The following is an 18995-nucleotide window of genomic DNA, read 5'->3' on the forward strand; positions in this document are numbered from 1 at the left end:
TATCAAATCAAATTCTTGAGGAAAGGGAGGAATGAAGACCACTTGTTAGGGTTAGTCATTGTCTAAATAGATGCTCTGTCTGGAGTAATTCTTGTTCTAGGCTTGTGACGCAAGCAGGTTGGATACAAAATCTTTAGAGATGATGATATTTTACATTCCTCTTTTTATTATTTTGCACCTTTATCATGTGAAGGCCTTGAAGTCCTGTGTAAATTGTTTATATCTATATACAGTAGAACCCTATTCATCCGACACTCCATTATTTGGCTCTCCTTGACAACCAGCATGCACATATCCAGAAAGGGAGCTAGCTCTCTTGTGGCTGCTATATGGTGCTGTAGCATTGCACTTTCCCATTCTCTGATTTATCTGGATCATTTGTCCATAAATTCCAGGACACTGGAGTAAAATCATCACTTTGAAGAAGCAGTATTAGTTTGACATGCAGTGAAGAAAACTTTAGTCCATTGAAACACAAAAAAATTTAGGTAGATGGAATATAATTTCCCAAACTGGAACGTGACGAGGTCCTTGGGGATATTACCCACAATTGTATGGATGTGGGTGTATCATGAATTTCTTACCACAGGGGATCTGGATCTCTGTTTTACATGCATCTTAAAGAATGCACTGCTAGCAGTATAGAACCTTTAAACGTCATGCTCAATTTCTGGAAGGACCGTACCTTCTGAATCCCTAAATTCGTTTCTATAACAATTTGAGGTTTTCCATCCAAATATTGGCCAAGCTTTATTCTACTTTTAAAATTTCCTTATAGGAAGAGGTGATATAACTACGGGTGTAGAAGTCTTGAGCATTGGGAGGCAATTTGATCTAGTGGACTGAGCATGGGACTAGAAAATAGGCACTCTGTTTTAATCTTGGCTCTGACACTAACTCTGTGTGATCTTAGACAAGTGATGTCACATACATTCTCTTCCTCAATTTTCCCATCAGTAAAAGTACGATAATACTTTTCTTATGGAGGTTTTGTGAGGTTTTAATGTTTGTAAAGTGCTTTTAAGATGCAAAGCACTCTATAAATGCTAAATATGCTATGCTTTGTTTCATGTTACATACAATTGCAATCTATTAATGATCATTAAATAAAAATAGATTACAAGGTCAGTCGGTCTGATTCTGTAGTTTAAAGTTTAAGTAGCTCACTTAGCTGGCTGAAACAATTACTGTTGTTTTAGCTCATTTATATAAGGAGGTTTTGGCTCCAATGTGGCTTCTTTTTAAAGATATGTATTCTGTGTTTTTGATTCTGTCTGTTTAGAATAGTAAGCGCTGCATACTTCACTGTGATGTTCATTCCTTTCTCAGACTCCAGGAAAATTTAGGTGGTCTATTGATCAACTTGCTCTAATAAATCCTGTTGAAATTGACTCTGAAGATATTCGGCGTCAGGCAATGTATTTAAGTCATGCCAGGTAAGTTGCTTTTTATTTTATGCAGTGAACTGAACTGAAATTTGAATACTAGAAAGCTATCCTTATATGCATGGCTGTTTTATTCATGTTCATATAAATATTCAACATTCTTTATCTAATACAGGGGTGGCCAACCTGTGTCTCCAGTGCCACATGCGACTCCTCAGAAGTTAATATGCAGCTCCTTGTATAGGCACCGACTCCAGGGCTGGGGCTACAGGTGCCAACTTTCCAATATGCTGGGGGCTGCTCACTGCTCAACCCCTGGCTCTGCCACAGGCCCTGCCCCCACTGCACCCCTTCCCGCCCCCTCCCCTAAGCCTACTGTGCCCTTATCACTCTGTAGAGAGAAAGATAAAACAAATACAGAGTGATATGGTTTCTGGAGTATCTTGGGTTAGGACAAAGACCATGGTGCCCGGGAAGTCAGTCGTAGGCCTGGGCAGAGAGTGAGTACTATCACAGGTACAAGTTCTCGCTTTGGAACAATTCTGATTTCATACATAGGCATGTCTAAGTGATTCAGAGTTCATATACCTATCCAGTAATTCCAGGTATCCCCTCCACATCTTGCCTTGTCTCATCCATTGACAGAGCTAGCTTGTGTCATATATTTTCCACTCCCCACACTGGTAAATGCAGAGATGATTTTTTTTTTTTTAAAGAACTTCCTGATTCAGTTCAGGGAATGGGTATCAGAAAGAGAGGACATCATCCGGGAACACAATGATTGATTAAGGTCTGCGCCTACCATGGATAACAGGCCTCTTCTGCTTGCAATAGTGTATGTGTCTGATAGGGTTTTCTCATTGGGAAAACACGTTTAGGTCAACTCCATAGTCGGATTATCAAAATAGCTACTATACATTGAAATATCTTACTATTATAAGTCAATTTGGTGGGCTGGTCCAGGTCAGCCCTTTTGCATCTGAAAACAGTAAAAGTGCCCTGTGATGCCTTTGAGTATAAGGAACTGGGATGTAAAGTAGTGAAAGACATCTCAAAGCTGAGCAAGGTTCCTCCTATACATCTTTCCACCTTTTCCAGAGCTGCCTCAGCATGAAGGAGCAGTAGTGTTATTACTTATGCCTTTCTGAGTGAAGAGCCTATGACTCTCAGGCTTGATTAACCTAGCCGAGACATCAGAAGATCCAGTATCTCACTGGAGCTACTGCAAAACCAGTTCTCCATCTGGGACCAGATAGGTTTAAAATGAATACATAGATAAAGTATTTTCCTGGACCCCAAAAGAGAAGAAAAAGAGGAGGGAAATACAGCTATTCTGTTCTCTGGTGCAAAGCCATAGTTTAACATGTGAAACATAACCTTGGATTCCTTCAGAAGGGCCTTAATTTGGGTGTATGATTGTCAATGCAAAAAGGTCGCGTCTCCATAGTAAAATGTTCTTAATATGTACAAAACTTCCTCTCCTTGAACAAATCCCAACTTTAAGTAATTCCTTAGAGAATTAACCTTATTCCAGCTCTGTAAAGTCATAGAACACAACTTTGGAACCTCATTCTGTTTCTTACAGCACTTCCCAGATTCCACCCCTTGCAGGAGGTGGTGTTATACTCCTCGTCCATTAGGGTAGGCTTCTGAAAGGTTATTAGCTCCAGTCAGATGAAGGTGGGTTTTTTTTTGTTGGGGTTTTCTTTTTGGTTTTTGTTTTTTTAATCTGAAAACAGAAACCTTTTTCACTGAAACCCAGTATTATACTTTTCATTCAGACAGGTAGTCCTCACAAATCCCTTGTGGGTTCAGGGACAGAATAGGCTCACTGCTCCTACGTGTTGTAAGAGGCTATTAAAAGGGGGCTGCCTGGACTGGGATGGGCTCTGCCAGGTTAGAAATTTGACCAAGACGCACCATATGATGAGTAAGTCAATGATGTCCATACCGGATTGATCATAGCCTGGGTTAATTATGACCACGCCATCTGTCTCCCACCAGGACAGACGCAACAAGTAAACTATCGGTGTAACCCCAACAAAGCGGATTTGTGGAAGAGATATCCTCATCATAGCCACATGGAATGTAAGGACATTGAGACAAACAGGGAGGTTGAAAGAACTCACGTATGAAATGGAACAATACACCTGTCACCTCCTAGGAATCTCTAAGGTCAGATGGAAGAACTTTGGAGAGGTACTAATAGAAGAAGGTCATGTACTCTATTACAGTGGGAGAGGAAAAACATGTCAATGGCGTAGAATTTCTTGTGCATAAAGATATCAAGAGTTCAGTATTAGGATGCCACCCAATGTCCAGCAGGCTTATTTCCATCCATCTAAAGGCAGTACCGTTTAATATCACAGTGGTACAAGTCTATGCCCCTACAGCAGACTATGACGATGAGCAAATTGAAGATTTTTACAATCAGCTGCAAGACATCAATAAGGTACACAAGAAAGATATCCTGATTGTACAAGGAGATCGGAATGCTAAAGTGGCTACTGATGCGCAGGCAGATTGGAGAGATTATTGTGGTCCTTTCTGTAATGCGGTAACCAATGAGAGAGGATTGAGACTTTTGTAGTTTGCCAACTATAACAATCTGGTTCTTGCAAACACATTAGGAGCACATAAAGCATCCAGACAATCAACATGGCATGCACCTAATGGTCTACATCACAGCCCAATCGACTACATCATGGTGCAAAACCGATCTCGTTCTAGGATTAACAGGCTTCTAAAACAAGGAGCTTCCCTGGTGCTGATATTGGAAGTGATCACAACCTTATAAAGCTAAATTTTTGGCTGTGGCTAAGAAAAATCATCAGGCCAAAGTTCATCAGAACCAAGTTTAACTTAGACGTGGAGACCAAAACATTACAGAGTCATTCCAAGCAATGATTGGCGGAAAATTTGCCCCTCTGCTTGCTGTAGAGGAAGATGTAGAAACAATGATCAACAATTTCAACACTGTAATGAATAAGGCAACAATGGCCATCCTTGGGAAACATCAAAAGAAGACAAAACCATGGGTCACAAATGAAATACTACAAATCTGTGACATTAGAAGAAAACTTAAGACAAGAACAGCACTGAGGGAGCTGATAAATACAGAGGGATTGGCAGAAAGATCAAGAAAGGAATGAAAGTGGCCAAGGAGATACGGATTGAAAAACAATGCTCTAAAATTGAAGAGTATATCAATAATAAAAATAGCAAACAAGCCTTCCAAGTTGTAAAAGTTCTGACAAAGGAAACATGAGCCAAAGCTAACGCAATTCAAGACAAAGAGGGGAACAGTCTTACAGAAGAAAGCAACATCATCAATAGGTGGATAAACTACTGCTCTGATCTATACAACTACCATACAAAGGAAGATCCTAGTGTCTTAGGCAGCCCAGATTCAACAGAGGAGGATGACTTTCCAATACTATGTAAAGAAGTGGAGACAGCTATGAAATCACTCAAGAACAGAAAGGCTACAGGTATTGACAACATCCCAGCTGAACTGATGAAATTCAGAGGAGAAATAGTAATAGATAGTACTCACCAGACCGGTGAGTGGCTCCCCACGTGGGCACAGTCACTAATCATCGCTCTGCCAAAGAAAGACAACCTGCAATTGTGTCAAAATTCCTGGACCATAAGCTTAATTAGTCATCCCAGCAAAGTGATGTTGAAAGTCATATTGAACAAATTAAAGCCACAAGCAGACAATATCATCGCTGAAGAACAGGCTGGCTTTTGTGCTGGAAGAAGTACCACAGAACAGATTTTCAACCTTCGTGCACAATGTGAGAAGTACTTGCAATACCAGCAGGATAGCTACCACATCTTTATTGACTTCAAGAAGCCATTTGACAGAGTATGGCATGAAGCTCTCTGGGCAACCATGAAGAAGTACAATGTTGGTCGTAAGCTTATTCTTACCATTAAACAACTGTATGCCAAGGCCAGCAATGCAGTTCTCATCAATGGCACAATAGGAGAGTGGTTTTGCACCGCTGTTGGAGTCTGGCAAGGCTGCCTTCTTTCGCCCACACTGTTCAACTTCTACTTGGAGTGCATAATGATTGATGCCCTAGAAGATCACATATGCACAGTCAGCATTGGGGGGGTGAACAATCTCTCATATCTTCGGTTCGCTGATGACATTGATGGCCTGCCAGGCAGCAAAGATGAACTTGCCAACCTTCTGAAACGATTGGATGAAACCTCTGCAAAATATGTCATGGAAATCAGTGCAGAGAAAACCAAGCTGATGACAGACAAACATGATTGGATCAGTTCACATATCACTGGCAGTGGACAAGAGCTGGAGACGGTGAAACAGTTAAAGTATTTGGGGGCAGTCATCACTGATGAAGGATCCAAGGTAGAAATTTGGGCAAGAACTGCGCAAACAGCAGCAGTGGCAAAGCTAAAGCCAATTTGGAGGAATAAGACCATCTCCTTGGAATCCAAACTGAAACTGCTGCACGCATTGGTCATCTTCATGTCTCTCAGGCACACAGAAAAATGGATCCTTACTGCAGAACTTGAACGGAAAATACGGGTGGTAGAGATGAGATGCTTCCGTAAAATCCTAAGCATCTCCTACTTCCACCACGTCACTAATAAAGCGGTCCGCAATATCATCACCCAATGCGCTGGGTCATATGAAGACCTCCTGATGACCATGAAGAAGCACAAGCTAAAGTGATATGGCCATGTAATGAGATCATCTGGCCTATCCAAGATCATCTTCCAAGGGACATTACAGGGGGAAGAGAAAAAGAGGTAGACAGAAGAAAAGATGGATTGACAACATAAAAGAGTGGACAGGAATGGACTTTGCGGAGACTCAAGCAGTGACACGCATTTGTCAGGGGTGGAGACAGTTGGTTGATTGTTCATCAGTGATGGTGCCCCAATGACCAGTGTGGTTATGGGAGTGATGATGATGAAAATGAGTCCTCATAACTGTTGATGTCAGTTTTTGTTCCCTTGAGTAAATTCAATAAATATTCCATCTTAAGTGTCAAAGTCCAGTTCTTAGGAGCACTGACCGTCTCTTTTCAGAGTAGCATATTGTGCCCCTGGGGGAATTCTGTGCCAAAAAATTAAAAATTCTGTGCACTATATTTTAAAATTCTGCATATTTTATTTGTAAAAATAAAACTATAATCACACCAGTTTCAATTATTTTGGTAATTTATTTCAAAATACCTGTCAGCAGGCATGTCTGTTACAATACATAAAACAAAAAATTCAGGAAATGTTTTTTGACAAATAGATTCCTTACTAGGCATATTAATTCAGAACTTTGAGTAATAATTCATTTAAACTACAATATAGAAATGTATTTCCTGCACCCCTCAGAAGCAGTGCAAAGGCTTGGGGGAATCAAGAGTAAAGGAGGAGCTGAGGTACAGGGAAGTAATTGCTGGGAAGGAGCCTGGGAATGAACCTGGAGGGTTGTTGGGTGTGGGTGAGAGAAGTATGGCACTTTTTGGGGTGAGGGGAGTGTTGGGGACCATTCCCCATGCAGACCCTGGCTGACTCCTAGCCTCTCCCATTCAGTCCGGCGCATCTGCCCTTGTCCCCATGTGGCCCTGCACCTCCACTCAGCCACCCCCCCCCCCGTCCCTTGTGGCCCTTCACCCCTTTCCCATTCAGCCCCTGGCTTAGTGCTTTCACCCCACTAGCTCCTATGACCCTTCCGCCGTCTGTCCCCCCCTCTTGCCCTTCTGAACCTCTGACCCTTTGTGCCCTGCTCTCTCCTCTCTCTCCTCTCCCCTTCCCTCCTTCCTCCCCCGCCCAAATATCCCGTGCCATCTCATCTGGCCCTGCAGGCATGTTGCTGTGAGAAATGCAGCATCAGGCCCTCCTTATCCACAGCTGGCTGCTCAGGACCATGAGCCTGCTGTCCTCTCTTCTGGTGCTACAGCAGCCCCTGGTGGGTGAAAGATGTAACTGCATTGCCTTTCCAGCAGAACATATTTTCCCCCGGGAATAATAGTGGTTGTCCAGTATTAGCCGATGCAACTTCCTTTCTTTTGGCAAAAGCCTTCTTCATGCCTTTGAGCCCAGGGGAAGGTGGAGAATATCATATACATTTACCTTGTTTTGGATCCCCATATTTAAAGACTAATCCTGCCTCTTACCCTGGAGGCTTGCTGCTATGACAATCCTACTGTACCAGGTTTTTGAATCTTAGCATGACAAAGAATAGGGAACCTTTGCCATGCTTTTTCTTGAAATTTCCTTTCTTTGAATAATTAGTAAGTCCACAGATCTGGACCAATCTGGAGACAAATGGATCATCCAGGAGAAAGATGGAATTTGACATTTAAGAATTTGTTTCTTGTTAGGTTGAATATGCTGTATCATAGAATATCAGGGTTGGAAGGGACCTTAGGAGGTCATCTAGTCCAACCCCCTGCTCAGAGCAGGACCAATCCCCAACTAAATCATCCCAGCCAGGGCTTTGTCAAGCCTGACCTTAAAAATATCTAAGGAAGGAGATTCCACCACCTCCCTAGGTAAAAGAGTATTTGAGCATGACAAGTACTGTGTGTCATAGAATCAGAATATCAGGAGGTCATCTAGTCCAACCCCCTGCTCAAAGCAGGACCAATCCTCAATTTTTGCCCCAGATCCCTAAATGGCCCCCTCAAGGATTGAACTCACAACCCTGGGTTTAGCAGGCCAATGCTCAAACCACTGAGCTATCCCAAAATCATCTGCCGAAACCCAGGATCAAACCAGGAACCTTTAGATCTTCAGTCTAATGCTCTCCCAACTGAGCTATTTCAGCTCATCAAGAGAAACTGTCCTTTTTCCTCATGGCATAGTTAAGATAATCCTCTGCTGCCAGTGACTGACTGGTGTGGTTTTGTCTCCAAGCTGCTAGAAGGCTAAAGTACCATTGTAACAAATATGTAGACCTTATTACTCAAAGAAAGGAAACTTTCAAGTGAGCATGGACACATTTGCCTATTCTGTGCATAAATGGCAACTTATTACAGGTTTCTGAGATCAGTATTAGCAACTTCAACTATTCCCAAATTCCACTGTAGTATTCTATCAGCTGATGAGTTCAAGCTGAAAGACCCAGAACACACTTGTTTGTCTCTTGTAATTCTTACTGTATATTTGGTACAAAATTTGCTTGGGGTGTCCTAGGCCAGTCTCCTGGCTTTCTTCCTCTTCATTTTTCGCTGGATGTTTTCAGATTAGATGATATGGTATGAAGTATCTGCTGTTCAAAAAACCACATAGCAACATGAATACTGTGCCAGTGTTGCATTTTGACCATGGCTTAATACAGGATTGATATTTTAGGTGCCAACTACATATGTTGTTTTTGACTTTGCACTTTCCAAACTCACTGCCCAAAGAAAAAGCACTTACACTTGCACTTAATGTTATGAATCTCACTCTTCTCTTAACTAGATGCTGCCTTTTCAGTCCCCATGTTTCGGCTTTGCAGTCTGACCTGCAGGGATACTTGTTTTTGTGATCATTTGTACTTACGAATAAATGACAAGTGAAGGTGCCTGGCCTGTTCTTTTGCTATGTTATCTTAATTCTGGACTTGTGCACTATAACAACTTAGCAGTATCATAAGCTCTTAGTTGTAGATGGTACCTTTTTTGTATATTGACATTTTGCAAGTCTAGTCAGAGCCATGACTGACCCCTTTTGGGGGGGAAAAAGAGGTATCAGGACATCTATGAATTTTATACTAATTAATAGTTCTATCACTTATCCAAATGCTGTACCCAGTCCTTTCTAAATATGTAATTTATGTGGTCTGAAGAGATTATTCACATATAACTTCCATATAAATATTTTCATGCCTCTGCTGTTCTTCAAAAGTTATGTTATTAGTATGAATTTCTTTGGTTGTCATTTATAAGCCTCCTAAGGACTGGTATAGTGAAGCTTTATCAGTTATGGTGACACAAAAAGGAAACTACCATTTGTGCAAAGCTGAACAAATCATTTGAAAATGGGTGAGAAATATTTGAACTAGGGGAGGGAAATACCATTTAATACAAGCTTACTTTTGGAATTGCCTATTTAGTGTTAGAGATTGTTTAAAAAAAAAATCTTAACTCAGATATTTGATGTGATTATTGCGTTGGGCTGGGATAAGGTGGGTTTATAAGCCACTTGAAGAGGAAACGTTTCGTTGGGGAAGAAGTAGATAATGTCAAATCTATACAAGTTCCTTCATTTGTTTTCCATTTTGGTTTTACTTTTTTTCTGTTTAAAGAGCTTTCTTCCTTATGGTCAAATTCCTTGTCTTGCTTGATCCTAGAGTGAGTTTCTCTTTAAGTCTATTTTATAGTAATTTTAAAAGTTGCTTATAGAAGCATTCAAAATCAGAGATTTAGGTGGAAAGAGAAGCTGTATTATGAGCAAGACAGATATCAGTCAACTAGAAATCTCTTTCATAATAGTAAAAGGGATATACAGAAGATTACAAAGTAAATCACTTACTGTATAAAATATTACAAAATTGCCCGGGGTGGGAACTCCTTCTTTAAAGTTGCTAATTGTCTGCGTACAATACACACTTATCTATTTTGAATACAAAGGAATTGCACACAGCACATTACGAATACTATACATAGAGTAAATTGTGATTTATTTTAAAAGACCGCTAATCTTAATCTTCTATAAAAATGGTACTTTTCATTTACTTGAACCATCAAATTCAGTAATGGCATTGGTAATTTATTGTTTTTTTTTTTCATTTGCATTGTTTAGAATAGATAAAGAGATGGAAGACAAAAGACAGAAAGCCATTGAAGAGGTAATTAAAATTGCTATTGATATTAAATCAGATATTAATATTGTGTATATGGGTAAAATGAACAATGGTAAAAAGTAAATTTTCAGTGTTGTCTAGCAACTTTGCAAAGCAACTTTGAAAGCAACTTTACAAAGTATGAGGTAGCTCTTCACTAAGAGCCTGTGGTATTTTAATGGTTAGTAGAAGATCATGCAGTTTACTGCTTATCTCTTGTAGTTTTAGAATGGGAATCCTTATTTGTGGCTTTTATTGGATTTCCTCCACCCTACAATTTTAGGCCAAAGAAGCAGACTTTGTAACTTTCATGTTATCTAGACCTGAAATGTGGCATAAGTCTTTTAGAGCACTTCACAAAAATATCACCTGTGATATAAACTCTCCAAAGATGTCCTGAACAGATGACAGTTTTCAAAATACCCAGGGGTTGAATCTCCATTTTTCTGAGTCCTGCTTGCAGTTATAATGGTGCCCGGCAATCTTTGCTTTTTCACTGAGGGAAAAATCTTATTGGAGAGTTGGCTGGCCTGTTACTTCTGACCTGAATTGCTTTTTTTTTTTTTTTTTTTTTTTTGAAGAGAATTTAAACAGCCATCTGTTCAGTAATTGTCACCAGCAGATGGGCAACTCTGTGCCACAAATGCCATGGGGCCAAAAAAGTAGCTAAAGGAGTTTCTAGCGGAATCTCACCGTAGAGGTATGGAGGAGAGAACTGCTTTTTGTGGGGTTGCCTACACTAGTACTCTTCCCACTACTGAACTAGTGCTGGTTGTAGGAATGGTGGAAGAGTTAGTGTAGATTATACTTTTTTTCCTCACCGTGTTGTCTAGCCCTGCTCTGCTGCACCAACAGTGTGAAAAAGTACTGCACATCTGCAGAGTTAGATGTACCGTCTAAGAATAACTTGTCCTTCTCATAATTCTCTCTCCTTTTTTTTTTTTCCCCCCCTCCATGAAGTATACTAACACCTCATAGGTACTTACCTTGGACGATTGACTAGTAAGCAATAAGACACTTCATAAGATCATGTGCTGTCATGGTTAGGATCTAAAAATACATCTCTAAAAGATAATAAAATTCTGACTGAAGAAATTCAGTTCTCTATCCCTCGGCCCATGCCACTTCCCGCAGCCCACATTAGCCTGGAGCAGTGAACTGCGGCCAGTGGGAGCTGCGATTGGCCGAACCTGTGGATGCGGCAGGTAAACAAACCAGCCCGTCCTGCCAGGGAGCTTACCCTGGCGGGCCACGTGCCAAAGGTTGCCGATCCCTGCTGTAGTCAGTGAAAGAGCTCCCCATGGGAGCAGACTTCTCCAACCTATCCGGCTTCATCCTGCTTTGGGTATTTTTTCTTTTAATGTTTTCTAGCTTCCAGTCAAATCTGCTTGTGTGTGTGGTGTGGTGTGGTGATTTTTTATTTCTTTCTGTCAAGGTCTTCCTTGGCCCAGAATTATCACTAAACTCCAGTTTCCTTGCCCTTTTGGTTCCTGCAGTCCTTCTGCCTCCCCCCAGAGCTTTGTTTCAGTGCATTGGTGTAACTTACCTCTGCACCTCAATGCTTGCTGTAATGTACAGCTTTTAAGTATCAGCACTTCTGGAAACTCTACCTTCATAGTCTCTTGTACTCAGTTATGGGAGTTTTCTGATCAGGGAGAAGAGCAAGTAATCCATTTTTCTAATAACTTTTCCATCTTAGGCACTTAACTTTAAGTGCTTAAACCCTTGTATTCCTCCGCAAAGCACCTTTGTTTAGATGAAATTAAGGTTGTAGGTACATTTAAGTAACATCCAAGTTTAAAAAAATAAATAAATTAAACATTGGAGAATCAGGAAATGCAGAATTAAGTTTGTATTTCACAGACAACTCAAACTGCCTTAACACTCCACAGCACAGCTACAGATGAGCAAATAAGACAGCCACATTACGTTAACTGTCATGAGTTTAATTTTTCAGTGACAAAAAAACCCTAGAATCCATTGATGATGACTGCTTTACTGCTTTCTTTACGACCATACATAGTATGCATAAATGACTTTTATAAACTGATTAGATAAATAGTATGCCAAAGATAAATTCCTGTTCCTCATTAAGGCAGGATCAGACTCTAGTTCCATGTGGCGGCCAGTTGTCCAACTGTCAGTAAGCACAGCTAGTATATATCCACACACAAACTTCATATGCCCATATCTTATTAGAACATTTTCATGAAAAGGGAAAAGCTTAGAGTAGTGACAAAGAAGCATATGTAATAAGTCATGTATGTGTAAAACTGATTTCTATGGTGAACATATATCAAAACTATGAGCAATAGGGTCCTGTGGGGCAGTTACGGTAGTTTGTTTGCCTTGTTTTGAGAGGTACAATCAAATGCATTTCCTGATTAAAGATGCTGTTGTAATGCTTCTGTCTGGGCCTTGTACAAATGTTCAAAAGCCAGTGAAGCAATGGATTTGCACCAGTGCAGAGCTGGTCTGAAAGAAGAAACAGGCCCCTAGTATATATCTCCTTTGGTGAGGTTTCCGTTCATTTGTAATAATGCAGTTCTTCGCTTTTTGCTTCTCCAAAAAGCCAACCTTTCTGTTCTTATCTCGTTTGACCTTACTTCATGCTAGTCTATAGAGGAAGTTGAGTGAGGAGAGGTTACCTGTTTTGATAGTAAGGTTCCTTACTTACTTTGGCATTTCCAAAGCCAATGAAATCACACTAGAGGCAATGGAAGCCAACATACTGATGGCTTCTGAGCACAAATGGGAGTTGTAGGTAGGACCGAGGAGTGTCTTGGGGATTATTAGGGAAAGTAAGGCAATCAAACAAAACCCACTTAGCTGTGCTTTGGTAGCCTGAGGAAGAGGGCGTGACATTCTGTTCGAAGCCTTTGGGTTACCCCTCTGCTTCCGCAAGTGAGAGCCCTGCTGGAGATTAGAGTGTGTCAGCTGTCTGCCCATTAGTCTGTCCTCTTCGTCAGCAAACTCCTTCAGGCTCTGCCAGTCTAAACTGAGTCCTGAGTTCCACCAGAAACATCCCTCTGTAGTATCCAGTCCCTCTCACTGGAAAATCACAGAAATTAAGTTTGCTGCCTCCAAAGAGACAGTATAAACACCAGCCTGTTAAATTAGCTGAGGACTCACTCTGTATATCAAAATAACAGCACTGTGATGGTTTATCGTACAACCAAGAATAAGTTTATTAATAAAATAACACATATTTAAGTCCTATTAAGTACAAGAAAAAAGACAGGTATGGTTACAAATAAAACACGCTTTCTAGTGACTACAGTATAATTCTAGCAAGTTACAATCGTTGCGTAGCAGTTTCCTCACTTACGTCAACTTGCCAGCATCTGTAGCCCGCCAGGTGAGGGGATCCAACTTTCACAGAATCGCAGGGTGCCACTCCCTAAATGATGGATAACTAGAATGTCTTTTTTGCTCCTCCCCGAAGTCCACTGTCTTTGCCTCAAGAAACAGAAAGGCTTCCTGGGGGTGCAGGCTTAGACCCCGGTGTGATCATTAAACTGTTAACTTGATTGCTATGTTTACCTTGTGTAAATGTACTTGCATTGTTCTTTGCCTGCAGTCAAACCAGTCAGGCTTATGTACTGCCTCCCAAACACATTTTAATAACGTGTTTCCAGCACATCAAAATTCTTTGTACACAACCCTTGTATGTCTTTGCATATATTACACAATGATTTTCTGGACCAGCATTTACATATGATACTTTACTTGGCAACTTTTAGATACATATTTTGACAGTGGTGTGTTAGTTATTGAGTACATCCGGCTTGATAAGTTACAGTGTGGTGGGTGCTCTGCCAATTGGCATTGAGGGGTTCTTAAGGTCACAGAGGGGAATGGTTCTTCTGTCTAACACTAAAGATTTTAAAAATTATCAAGATTCTAAAAAAAGTTGGTGCTTATTACTGTTATTGCCCTTCCCTACAATATTGTATTGAATGAATTTTTGTTCTTTTTTTCCTTTAAGTAAAAACAGGGGCTTTGTCACTCAGAAAATTTGCCATGGAATGCATCTGTTGCTATGGAATTGGGTTCCAGTCTAAGCTTTTATTTAAAAAAAATGAAATCTAGCCCTTCCGATGGAATTGCCTTTGAAACATAAATTGTGTAAGCTTGTGGACTGTGGTCTTGCTGAGTTGAAGAGCCTCAAACAATAGCTTTGTTGGTTGGGTGTTTGACATTAGTGGTTAGTTTTTGTTAGTAATGGTTGATTCTTCTTTGAATTATTGTTCACACATTTCGCTTATGGTACACATTCCCCTCATTTGTTTGAGATAGGAGTCTGTTGTGGCTGTGAATGCACCCTGAATGTTCTTGTGTCTCTCGCTGAGGGTATAAAGGATGGAGCAAATCAATTGCCATTCAGTTCCTTCTCAACACCTCCAGTTTTGAGGTTGAACTGCTTGCTGTCCATTCTTCACAGGCTGCTGGCTCTCTTTTTCCCTGTGTATATATTCCTATCCCAGCTAGTTCAGTTGTTTGCTCATTGGCAAAGGGTTTTTTATAGCCTTCTCTTTTAACCAGAAAATTTATATAATTAATATGCATATAAAATATATATTTTCCTCCTGATACTGGAATTTAAGGATGGCTAATTCTAATCCCTGGATTCAAATACTGCCCCTCATGTGAGGGTGTTAGGCCCATTAATGGCTGGCACACTAGATGTCATTTTTATTTTTGTTTTTACTTGGGGGGAATTGCACATCCCTAGCAAATATGCAATATATAAGTTCTTTTTTAAAAGGATGTTAAAATCCCAAAAAGTTTGTTTCTAAATGTTTTTTAATGGATTAAATCAATGAGACTGGCTTCAGACCTTGGTGCATCTGAACCACTGTACATGACATGCCTGTTTCCAGAAGTGCTGCTGACAGCATGGGGCCTACACCACCGGAGTCCCATCAAACAAGACCAGCTCCAAGCTGAAGAAAATCTGATAAACTTTTTTTAAAGAAAATTCAGTTTGGAGACAGTTAGAGGTAGATCTCTAATAAATCTCCTCTCTGGAAGAGAGCGTCTTCCTTGCACCATTCGAGGTGCAGAGACTTTGCAGGCTGAATTCACGAAGAATACCTTATCCTACTTTGTATGGGTCATGCAGGGAATCTAAAAACTCATCCTATGATTAGATCCTATGGCAAATACCATTCTTGACATGGACCATGACTTTCTATCCCAGGGCTGCCAGGACTTTATCTTAAATACATATGTGGTCATACTGGAATCCTTGAGGGCCATATAGGCTGGAACATCATCCAGGAAGATCACCTTCTTATTAGAGATCTTCCTCTGTCTCGGCTGCTCTGATGTAGCAATCCTCTCAATCTGCTCAAACTGAGGAACCCAGTGAGTAACATCCACCAAATTCAGCTGACATACTGGGACCTACCATTTTTTCCTTATCTCTGACTGAGGCTGTAGACCCACCTATCACATGATATACGGACAATTTTAAAGGGTTTCAGGACCTTCTTGCAAGGGTAGCTGGCTCTTTACAGAAACCTGTTGAGGAGGTGCAGTAATCCACCACTAATTAACATTCTTCAGTCCTCTATCTGAGAGAAAATAGCCCTCCCAATTAATGAGGCTGTAATGGACCTAGTAAGAATAAGATTCCTTCTGCAGAAGTCCTTGGCATTTCTCACCCGCTTTTTTGGGATGCATGTCCCTTCCCCGGGGGCTCTGTTTTTCTGTTCACATCCTGTACCAGGGTCACTAGTGGTTACACCCACAAATGGGAAATCGAGAACATAAAATACACAACAACAAAAGAAAGTAAACTAAAAAAAATCTAGATTTAGTCAGTCTTAAATTGCATTTATCAGCTATCTTGCAATTTGTAATTGAAATTACCAGGCCCTGTTGGCCAGATATGATTTTTTGAATTGAAAAGATCTTGATGTTTGTAGGTAAGCTCCCTCCGGATGTTATGGAAGAATTTTCTTCCCTGGTGACTGAAGGTCAGTTAATGGCCAGGACTCATCTGAAAGCTGAACTTGACGCAGTAGATGTGCCTTAAGATGCATGGCCATAGCAGTGGTAATGAGAAGAGCCTCGTGGCTTCAAAAGTCTGGCTTCCCACTGGAGGTTCAGCCTGCTATAGGGAATCTGCTTTGAGGAGCAGGACTTAATCAAAGCCCTTCGTACTCCCCTAAGGTCTATACTCAGGCCCTTAAGAGGAAGCATGTGAGACAATAGTTACTCTTCATGGATATATGTACCATTACTTCCATTTTTTTCATCAGAAACCTTCAGAACCATCTAACAAGAGGCAGCATTTCCGTAAAGAGACTATTCTCCATGTTTGTCACTGCACGTTTGTAACGGTCTACATTGGCCTGAATCACTTGTTTTGACAAGTTAGTAGAGGAACATGATATCGCTTCCAAAGACCCAGAACTTTCTACTCCTACTTTCATCAACAATTTGAGTTCCTTCAGGCACATGTGGCCTTCTGTATTTTCAGACCAATGGGTACTAGAGACAGTTACACAGGATATCAAGTTCCACACTGTGCCTACCTTTGGTCTTCTTGAGGGACATATCTCACAAGGGACTGTTACAGCAGGAAGCCCTCTCACTTCTATCTCTCGGACCAGTAGAAAGAGTTCCGTCTCAATACCAAGAAAAGGGACTCAATTTCAAATACTACTTCATTCCAGAAAAGAAGAGAGGATGGCATCCCATCTTAGATTTATGAAAATTAAACATCTTAATTCACAAAATAAAGTGCAGGATGACCATGCTAGCTTCCATAATTTCCCCTCTAAATCCTGGGGACTTGATTTTTATCCCTTGACTCACATGACATGAACTTCCATATTTCAATAATTCCACTCATATGAAGTACTTAAGATTCCTAGTGGTCAGGAACACTTTCATAATTGTGTTTTCACCCTTTGGATGCTCTGCAGTGCTGAGAGTTTTTACAAAAGTGTTGGCAGTGGTTCCAGTGCACTTAAGAAATATAATAGTCAACCCATACCTAGACAAGTGGTTAGTTTGAAAAAAAACTTTTAAGGTGAGAGATGCTATTCATTGTGTTCTTGAGCCGTTAACCACTCTTGGCCTAAAATTCAGCATGGAGAAATGCAAGTTAATACCAATTCCAAGAGTGGAGCTCATATGACCAATCCTAGACTCCATAAAGGCCACAGTGTCTACCTCAAGATAGGTTCAAGAACATGTCTGCCTCAATAGCTCTGGATAAAATTGAATCCAAACACCACAGTAAGGGCATGTCCTGTGCTGCTTGGACGTATTGGACAAAGGCTTGTGTGCTTTTGTAACATTCAAGAAGACAATCAGTCCAAATTATGATTGGCATTACAACAACCATGTTTACATAACCAGAGAAAGGGGTGCAGGGGGAAATCTCCTCCATTATGCCAAGAGGCAATCAGGTTATGGAACTGGTGTATCAGACATTGAATCTCCCTCTTGGCAGGCAACTCTCCCATCACGTGTAGGAGATCAAGGACTTGGTCCTTTGCAACATCCTTTGGGATGGGGTTATCCTCTAGTAGACAGATTTGCAACAGATAGAAGCAACAAATATCCCTTCTTGAACTGAAGTCCTGACATCACCTCAGGCTCACTTTCAGATATCTTTCCGATTTTTGTGGTTGTGAACTATAATTTATGCATACCCACAAGTTCTGTTGATCCCAACAGTCTGACGCAAGATCCAGCAGGACTCAGCGAAAATTATCTTAATTGCATCAGCATGGCTGAGATGATTTTGGTACCCCAGCATACTGAATCTTTTAGTCTACCAACCAAAGACATTATCTCTAATTCCATACTGGCTGTTACTCTAGGTCCAGTTCCTTCGTGTTGCATCTCCATTTCATCACCTGTCTGCTGGATGGAGGTTAGACTTAGAAAAGTCCTGTTGTACATCTGCTTTAAAACACACACACACACAAAATCCCAACAACATATTAAACTGTGGAAAAGATTCTACAAGTTCAACCTACTCATCAAAATGGAAGAGATTTTTCCTCTTGGTAGCAGGAGAGATCTCTAATTCCACAGGATGCTGATTCATGATGTTTTATAATACATACTTGACCTAAAACATCTTTCAATAAGCTTCATCAGTGTTCACCTCTGTGCATCCCTCTCCTGTAGAGGGGGAGACAATTTTTTCTCACATGAGTATTATAAGGTTTGTGATTGATCTTATCAGGGTATTTTCCAACAAAGAATCCCTCTATAGGGGACCTTAATTAGGTCTTATCTGTCCTAATGCTCCCCCCTTTTAAGTCCAAGGCAGTTTATTATTACATCTGTCCACGGAAATGGCACCTTTGAATGTGATTAGTTGTGATTGAATGTGAAGAGTTGGTAAAATCCACACCTTGATGGTGGACTCACCTTATACAGTTTTCTATCCAGATGAAATATCCCTCAGGATGCATCCCAAGTTTCTTCCTGAAATTACTATGAATTTTCATCTGAACCAAGAGATTCACCTGCCCGCATTTTGCCCCCTAGGCTATGCTCTTCTAAGAGAGGAAGAGCTGTGTTTCATATTTGGATGTCTGAGAGCATTGGCATTCTACTAGCAAAATATTAAACCTTTTCAGAGATCTACTCCAAAATGATTTATGGCAGTAGCAGGAATGGTGAAAGACCTGTTTTGCCACAAAGGCCAGTACGTCTCTCAGCCCGCGCCGCTTCCAGCAGCTCCCATTGGTCTGGAGCCGCGAACTGCAGCCACTGGGAGCCGCGAACTGCTGCCACTGGGAGCCGTGATCGGCTGAACTTGCAGACGC

At 40.9% G+C, this 18995-nt stretch overlaps 1 protein-coding gene and 1 non-coding gene across 4 annotated transcripts in view; one reads left to right on the top strand and one right to left on the bottom strand.

Moving 5' to 3' along the window:
- BORA (BORA aurora kinase A activator) overlaps positions 1-18995 on the top strand; it is a 47302-nt gene that overhangs the window by 3660 nt on the left and 24647 nt on the right. For all 3 annotated transcript variants that reach the window (XM_077812258.1, XM_077812248.1, XM_077812268.1), the window contains exons 3-4: positions 1330-1436; positions 10152-10197. In XM_077812258.1, the coding sequence (XP_077668384.1) occupies positions 1330-1436; positions 10152-10197 (153 nt within the window). The remainder of the gene's footprint in view (positions 1-1329; positions 1437-10151; positions 10198-18995) is intronic.
- TRNAF-GAA (transfer RNA phenylalanine (anticodon GAA)) lies at positions 8118-8190 on the bottom strand. The gene has a single exon. It is a non-coding gene; the product is annotated as a tRNA-Phe (tRNA).

The sequence above is a fragment of the Eretmochelys imbricata genome, chromosome 1 (assembly GCF_965152235.1).
Source record: "Eretmochelys imbricata isolate rEreImb1 chromosome 1, rEreImb1.hap1, whole genome shotgun sequence".
Lineage (NCBI taxonomy): Eukaryota > Metazoa > Chordata > Testudines > Cheloniidae > Eretmochelys > Eretmochelys imbricata.